Source organism: Caenorhabditis briggsae, assembly GCF_000004555.2.
Source record: "Caenorhabditis briggsae complete genome, chrI, whole genome shotgun sequence".
Lineage (NCBI taxonomy): Eukaryota > Metazoa > Nematoda > Chromadorea > Rhabditida > Rhabditidae > Caenorhabditis > Caenorhabditis briggsae.
Window position 1 is genome coordinate 9,767,869 of NC_013489.2, and position 8,162 is coordinate 9,776,030.

At 36.6% G+C, this 8,162-nt stretch overlaps 2 protein-coding genes across 2 annotated transcripts in view; one reads left to right on the forward strand and one right to left on the reverse strand.

The window, feature by feature from the left end:
- Nucleotides 1-3,086: 3,086 nt before the first annotated feature.
- Nucleotides 3,087-4,901, forward strand: Cbr-kin-24 (the record flags this gene model as incomplete). The annotated part of the gene is made up of 5 exons (XM_002640105.1): nucleotides 3,087-3,208; nucleotides 3,257-3,803; nucleotides 3,851-4,161; nucleotides 4,207-4,567; nucleotides 4,671-4,901. The coding sequence occupies 5 exons, from the start codon at nucleotides 3,087-3,089 to the stop codon at nucleotides 4,899-4,901; spliced, it is 1,572 nt and encodes a 523-aa protein (XP_002640151.1).
- A 1,222-nt stretch (nucleotides 4,902-6,123) lies between these two features.
- Cbr-try-6 overlaps nucleotides 6,124-8,162 on the reverse strand; it is a gene marked incomplete at both ends in the record, with an annotated part of 4,075 nt that continues 2,036 nt past the window's right edge. The window contains 5 exons of the mRNA XM_045240541.1: nucleotides 6,124-6,193; nucleotides 6,352-6,550; nucleotides 6,600-6,659; nucleotides 6,703-6,835; nucleotides 7,871-7,998. Coding sequence (XP_045094932.1) covers nucleotides 6,124-6,193; nucleotides 6,352-6,550; nucleotides 6,600-6,659; nucleotides 6,703-6,835; nucleotides 7,871-7,998 — 590 coding nt within the window. The remainder of the gene's footprint in view (nucleotides 6,194-6,351; nucleotides 6,551-6,599; nucleotides 6,660-6,702; nucleotides 6,836-7,870; nucleotides 7,999-8,162) is intronic.

An 8,162-nucleotide genomic window follows, 5' to 3' on the forward strand; every position in this document is an offset into this window, starting at 1 on the left:
TTCTCTGGACAGATATCAATATCAACGACTCTAAGAGGATCGGAGGGGAAGAGCAAGAGAGCATGTCTGTGCTCCCAAGATGACACAAAAAATGAAGTGCTTCTTCTGTGGGAGAATTTAGAAACAAAGAGATAATTAAAGATGAAGAGACGCAGAGATTCGAAATATAGAGAGCGCATGATAGACTCTCTGAGCAAACAGTGCAACGACACGAAAGAGAAAAGTGAAAGAAGTAGAAGCAGACCAAGAAGCAGATTCTGGATAGAGACCTGAGAAGAATAGGTATAGAGAGAGAGAGAGAGTGAGTGAGTAAAAGTATTCGGGTCTTGGCACGAAACTTGAAACTCGAACATGAATTAGGGATTCGTATACGCATAGAATACTGGAACACGAACATGGAAAGATAGAATCTTTGTCGATTTTCAAAAGTATTCTTTTTGAAAAATGAGAATTGGCAAATAGAAAATCAGATCACTTTGGAAAATTAGAGCTAATAACCTGAGTTGCCTTCATTACAGCGCGTCGCATAATTAGGATCATAAAATCTGAGCAAAGCGTTGTATTGGGCTGAAATATGGAGCGCTAAAACTCAAATAATTCATCAGTAAACTGGCGTAGTTTCAAATTATTTAATTAACTTTGAGCTGAGTTGACGCTTATCAAAATTGCTTCAACTCATGGAAATCACATCGGCATGCAAGAAACCATTCATCTTTGAGCAATCATAACAATAGATTTGAGAAATTGCTTTGAAAATTTCAGTTGCTTTGAATGAAACGTAAAATTATACCTAAGAGTTTTTGTGCTTCCAAGATACCTATGTCTAAAGATTAACCGGTTTTTATTTGTCTGTTCGCCACCCCGTAGAAAAGCAGAAGCTAAAAATGAACCAAAAAAAAGTTTGCAGTATTCTATGGAAGTATAAGGAAAGAGGACCTTGTCAGTATGTGAATGGGACCCGTCAACAAATGGATATCTTTTACGGATATTATGGGATTGAACATTTTTAGACAGTACCACCGACAGTTTTTGTAGAACAACAGGTTGGATTTACTCTGAAAGATTTGATTGGAAAACTAGATTTTCATGTTTTTCAGATGTCGAATCCGAATACTTGATAGTTTTGGAACTCATGCAGTATTCACAACTAAAACGTATTTCCTTCAATATAAACGAAAACTTTGTGTTCCATATTCTCAACGAAAACCATGGGGAGGACATGGATTGGATCTTCGACAACATTGAACATTTTATCCACATTCTGATGATAACACATTTTTAGGATTCGTTGTAGACACTGAAGGCGTTAATGAAAACTCTTGTTGAACAGTCATTCTATAAGTAAGACTTCAACATTTCAGTAGAAAATTTCGGAAATCTCAAATGTTCATTCAAAACAGGAAAATAGTCTATCATCTAATCAGTTTTTCGCACGAAACTATGAAAACCTGGAAAACTAAAAATGAACTTCTTCTCTATTTTCTCCCTGCTTGATGACGTAATCAAAAATGGTGAAGAAGAAGAAAAATGAGAGAAAAAGAAGGAATAAGAATAAGAAGAAGAAAAGGAGGAAAACCGACGGATAAAGCACATTTGTTGCGAAAAAGAGCTGAGAAAGAGTGGGTTGGCATGGAAACAAAAGTAAAAAAGAAAAAAGAAATATTGGGGAAGGAAAAAGGGGAAAAAGTAAAAAGAATTATTACTTTCGGAATGGGCGTGTGAGAGTGCTGCTGATACTCTTTTTTTTTCAAGAAAAAAAGCTTTTTGGAGGATGAAGAAGAATAAGAAAAAAGTGAGGAAGATGACTTTTGAAAGAAGGGAAATGGGCTAAAAGAGACGAGATGAAAGGGGTTTTTTGGAAAAAGAAAAAACAGAGATTTTTTTGAGTTTTCCAATAATAAGGTGTCGGGGGTCTTTGTTGTTCGTATTTAGTTAGTAACAGGGGAAACCCGGGAAACTGGACAACAACCTCTAGGGAAGAAAACAACTTTTGAAAATTATCTCAGGAAAAAGAGGGCTTTAAGAAATTCTAGAGATTTGAAATTATTCTTCTTTTGATGAACTTACTGATTTCACGAAATTCCGCCTATAAATCCAAAATATCGAAAACCCAGAAATCTAGATTTGGAGAATCTGAAAAATTGTAAATTTAAAAACTCTGAAATTTCAAAATTCAGATTTTACCTTAAGCTAAATTTTAGAATTTAATTTAGTGAATTCAGTTTTCGAGTTGCTGAAATTTCGAATCTAAATCTCCGAGTTTGGATTTTCTCAATTTCTCGATTTTCGAATTTCTCGATTTCTGATATTTCAAAATTCCAAAATTTCTGACACTCAGAATTTCGAATATTTGAAACACTTTTCTGAATTCGAAAATTAAAATTTCCTAACTTCTCACTTTTTGAATTCATTTATATCCGAATTTATCAAAATTCTGGCTATATTTATTTTCGATATACCGTAGAACCTGTAATAGAAGGGCGTCTGGAGTTTTAATTTTGAGCCAATTTATCTCGGTTCCTGTCAAAGATATAAGAAAGTTGTCAACTGATAAATTGTTCATCATAATATCACCAACATTTCTTTAGTTTACACATTTTTGGTATATTACATGGGAGCTAAGAAAAATTACCTCAAACTTGACAGTGTGGGGAGGGGGCTTTTTATTAGAGGTTTTACGAAATTTTGAAAGAACCCGAAACTGGGTTTTCCGAATTAGGAATCTTTAAAACTCTGAATTTCTAATTTTTCAATTTTCCGAGGGTTCTTTACTGAATTTGACTTCTAAAAACCTGTCAATTCAGAATTAACATATACTGTCAGTTGATTATTTTGTTCAAATCGCATGCTCTACAGTAACACAATTTTCCACGTTATCTTCGTTTTTAATTAAAAGTGCAGAAACGCTTTTTTTTTGAAGACCAATGTGGTTTTAAAACCACAAACTTTGTTTGGTTCTTCGATCACATTATCTTTCTTCTCCACGAAAAAATATTTATTCTTAAAATTAACCGAACTTCTCTCGGTGAAATTCGCAGTTCGCAATTGTTTCTACCGTTGCAAACAAAGAATTGATTCCATTAAAAATGCGAAGAGGAGAGGGATGTGAAAAATCTCAAGAAAAACAGGAGAAGACTGGAACTAATGAAAAGTTCCGAGTACATCATTTGAAATGCTATCATGGAGTACAGAAAAAGGAGGAAGTAGCGTAAGTTTTTCGTATTTGAAGATTTGAGGAAGAATCTGAAATTTTTAGGAGGTTAATGAAGGATTCGGGTCCTGGAACGTTCCTTGTCCGATCATCATTCTTACGATCTGAAGTTGCTCTTGGATTGTTTTTGTCGGTGAAAGTTGGAGTTGGAGAAGTCGATTGTATTCATCATTATCTCATCGATTGTCGATCAGGAGAGTATTATCTAATTCAAGAATTCAAAGATAATAAAGAAAATGGAAAATCGGTGACTGTCGAATCGAAACCTTTTCCGACGCTCGAGGAAATGATTGAATACTATCAACATCATCGTCTCGCATGCAAAATCCGATTGGGAAGACCATTGAAACGACCTCCGTGGCAGTTGAGACACAATCAAGTCCGATATGATGATTCTGGAAAACTTGGATCTGGAAATTTCTGTATTGTTTACAAAGGAAAGCTGGTGAAAAAGGATGGAGAGGTGAAGGATGTGGCAATCAAGGTGTCAAAGGATACGGATAAAGAATCGGCGGCACTGATGGAAACCAGAAATTTGTTGTTTGCAGAAGCAAGAATTATGATGAATTATAAGCATGCAAACGTTATTTTGGTAAAAATTATATTTACAATTTTCGGCTTGAAAATACTTTTTTATAGCTCTACGGCCTCGCCTGTGATCTTCCTCCATTCATGGTCTGTATGGAATTCTGTGCTGGTGGAAGTCTGGAAGATGCTCTGAAAAAGTTTGGAAAGGATATGGAGGAGTTCGAAAGACAGATTCTTCTTATTGACGCAGCTCGTGGCATGAGATATCTCCATTACCAAAAGTGTGTTCATCGTGACCTGGCATCCAGAAACTGCTTGATTTCTTCCGAAGGCAACGTTAAAATTGCGGATTTCGGATTGAGTAAAACTTTGGAAAAGAATCAGACGGCGTTCAAAGAGGCTCTCAAAGAAGCACCACTTGCGTAAGTTGACGTCTGGAATCTATTTTGAAAAAATTTGTTTTCCAGATGGTTGGCTCCAGAATGCATTCAGCGTGAATCAGAATTCTCAATCAAAACCGACGTCTGGGCATTTGGAGTGGTTATCTTCGAAGTCTACAACAATGGAGCAAAACTATTTAATGGAGAAGAAGACACTGCAATCATTCGAAAAATCAAGAGAGCCAATATGCCAACAATTGAAAATCGTACAAAATTACCGAGTATGCAAGCGGTTCTCAGCTCGATTTGGACAAGAAAACCGGACGATCGACCGGATTTTCAGAAAGTTCTAGAACAACTTGTTGCTGCTCTTGTCCCTATTCAACAGTCGGATCTGAAACGAATGCAGATTAATAATCTGAAAGGAGTCTCGAGAACTCAATTGCCGGTAGGTTTTTTCTTATTCATTTGTTTCATATCAGACGAAGCATCGTTTCACACTTTATCAAGAAAATTTATATGAAGTTTCTGAAACACAACAAAATTTTCAGAACACAAGTCTGGAGATGGAAGTTGTGGTGAACGAGGAGCAAGAACAGGATGGGTCATCGGAGAAGAATCGGAATAAATCAAGAAATGGAGAGATGCAAAAAAAGAAAACAGCGAATCGAAAAGAGCGGAACAGTGCAAAAAGAACCACCAGAGAGGATCCACCAAAGACAAGAAAGTCAGTTCCACTTCGTCATACAATTCGGAATCAGCCTGGAGCCCCGTCGGAGTGAAAAAGAAAACTAGAATTTTTCCCCGAATAAAGATTCTGTGTTTTTTTTGGTTTTTATTCTTTATAGTCGAACCAGCCTGGCTAGTGCGCCTACGACGCGCGCGAGTTCGTCGCTTAGCTCCTCCCTTTTAAAAAACTTTCAAATTGAAAAACTAATTAAAATTTCGATTATTGTCCATTTATTAGGCTGGTCCATAAGTTTCTTTCGATTTTGGTAAAATTTTCGATCAAATTTTTCTCAGAGCGGAGGAAGCTAAATTAATGAAAAATGTCCATGAGCATCGGTAGTTGTCTGGCAAAGCTCCGGTAATTTCTTGATTCCATCGGCCCAGATCGAGGAGGGCTGCGATTGGAAGAGGGAGTGAACTCATATTTGAAGTCGTCTTTTCAATCAAAGTCTTTTCTATCAAGATGGTTCTTTAGAGCCTAAAACGACTATTCATCCGAAAGGGCAAGGTCCGGAAAATACTATGGGGGCAAAAGAATGGTCCAGCCAAATGACATTGGTTTTTGGCTGATGCCTCTTGTGACAGGCGATGTCGCGCGGCCCCATGCTTGAGGGTAGGAGTAGTAAGAGATCCCTCTTCATCTATTTCTTATCAGGAAGGAATAAAAACAAAATGACATTTTGAAAGATTTGACGGTAAAGACCGAAAGCAAGCAGCATCCTCGCGAACGATGAGAAGGAGGAATAAGACAAAATGTGCACAGAAAGTCCATGAGATACTCTATCTAACAAAAAAACATCCACCAAGAAATATAGTCCCACTGAACAGATATGAATTTTCAAAGTTTAGCATTCGAAATCGAAAGAAACTTATGGGCCAACCTAATATTTATTACCAGTCCGTTTGCCGCTCCTCCGGCGCTTGAACCCAAGTGCAAACGAGCTCCAGACTGTTGAAAGTTTTCAGAATGGCCTAAAATCCACAAAAAAAATAATTTTTGTGTATCTTATCGACCGGTACTTTAGATATTCTGGATAAGAAACCCTATATATTTTTTAGAACTTCCTGAACGCTAATTGTATCACTGCAATTTTTTAAGAGAACTATAAAAAATGAATGGGCAAAAGTGCATAAATCAGTGCATAAAACAGGTGAATACTTTATTCGATGTACACAATATACAGAAAAATCAGAACCACCACAATTTCGATGTGCGATTCCTTTTCAGCCGGTCGACGTGGCGGAGTGCATATTCCAGTTAATTCACAAACTTCATCAGCATAGAATCCAGCAGAAGCATAAATCTAAAGTGCATCCTTCCCTCTCACCATTTTCGCACACGAACCTGAAATATTTTTTTGGTCATATTCTACCATTCTTTGATTTTAACCGCTCACGGCCACTCCAACTACCGTATTCCAACCATCAATTTTAGTAATTGCTCCACCGCCAGAATCACCCTAAACAACTTTAATTGTGTTCTTATTTGAAACATTGTGTTACCGAACAAATAGTCGTTTTATGATTGAAACTTTTTGCTGTGAAAAGTCTCGACTCCATACGAAGCACCACACCGTCCGAGGTGTATTCTGCCACCTAAATTTTGAACTATTGTAAGCAATAAAGTTTTCAATAGTGAACCTTAGCCTTATGATATAACAGTCGATGTTTTGACAATGAGTTTGAGGAAGATGCGCTGGCGCTGGAATTATAAATAATTGCAGATTTTCTTAGAAAAAGTTAAAGATTACGGTTATCTCCATATCCAAAGAAATCAAGATCGGTCCCGAGTGCATTATCATTGATATCTCCTGTGTAAAAAAACTTTTTTCAAACAAAAAAGAAATCTCTAACTTGCAAAGCATGCCGGTTGGATTTCAGAAGTATAATCCAAGTCTTCTGCCAACTCGACAATCATAAAATCATCAGGAGTTTGGTAGATATAAAAGTCATCCAGAATTTTTCGGCAAAATTGAATCATGTAACGCTGGAGAAAATGGGTTAAAAAATTAGATTCTTAAAAAACCTACAAACTTGGATCTCCCAATAGTTGTTTCATTTCTGCTCAATACGGTTACTTTACTCGCTTTCACTTCAGTTACGATTAGATGTCTACACCCGAAAATAAAATAAAAAACTACAGTAACCGGAAAAAAAACTAACTCTCCATTGCTGCAATCTTCTTTTTTCACAGGAAAGTTGACATCTGTCTCAATCTATTCTTTTTTATTTCCATTCGCAGAACAATGTGTTGCAGTTAGAATATGTCTTGGAGAGATGACTGTTCCTGAACAATGTGAAGAACCATCTGATTTCAAAGTGTGAACCATCACTGTCCATGGAGCTTCATTTTTCTTCACCGCTGTACCTCTGAACACTTTGGCTGAAATTTTCCAATTTCAGAGAAGAAAAGAAGGGGCTGCCTACGTTTCACAGTTATTCCACAGTGTTCTAATCATTTCTCATTTTCTTCAGTTGTCAATTTTCGACTATCAAAACAAGCAATTAGATAGAAAATCAAAGTCAACAGAATAATTTTCATTGCTATAGACAGAGCTAGAACTAAGATTATTAGCTGGGAGTCAAGAGCTGGATTCATAGAAAAATGTTGAAAATAGAGATCACGTTCAAAATAGAACTTAAAGTTAACCTGAAAAAAAAATCGAAAACTTCAATTTTGCTAGTTACCGTAAGACCTGTAATAGAAGGGGTTCCTAACTTGAAACTTTGAGTCTATTTATCTCGAATCGAGATTCTCGATTCCTGTCGAAGATATAAAATAGTTGGCAATTGATAAAGTGTTCATCGTAATATCGAGAATGTTTTCTCAGTTAACACATTTTTGATATCTTGGAAAGGAATTGAGTTAATGGAGCTCAAACTTGACAGCTTGGGAGTCCCTTCTATTACAGGTCTTACGGTAACTGGTTAACCTAGAAATCAAACAACTTTTTGAAGAGATAATTTATTGATAAATAAACCACATGAAAATTGGAATAAGAAATATAGAAAACCGAATAACTCCATTCTCATCTTCTTCAGAATCCGGAGTGCAAATTCCAGTGAGATCGCATATATCGTCGGAATAAAAACCAGGTGCACCATAGATTTCGTGTCCTTCCGCACCTCGATTCATGAAAACACAAGTAGCTGAAAAAAAGTTGCTGAAAATGATAGTATACACGTGGGTTCAGGCGAGGGGGTCAGAAAGCGCGCCCCAGTAAATTTTTCAAAAATTCTCATTTGGCTGCCGGCGCTTGTTGACTGACAATCATATGCATTAGGCCGACACGTTTTTTTTTCAATATTTTTCG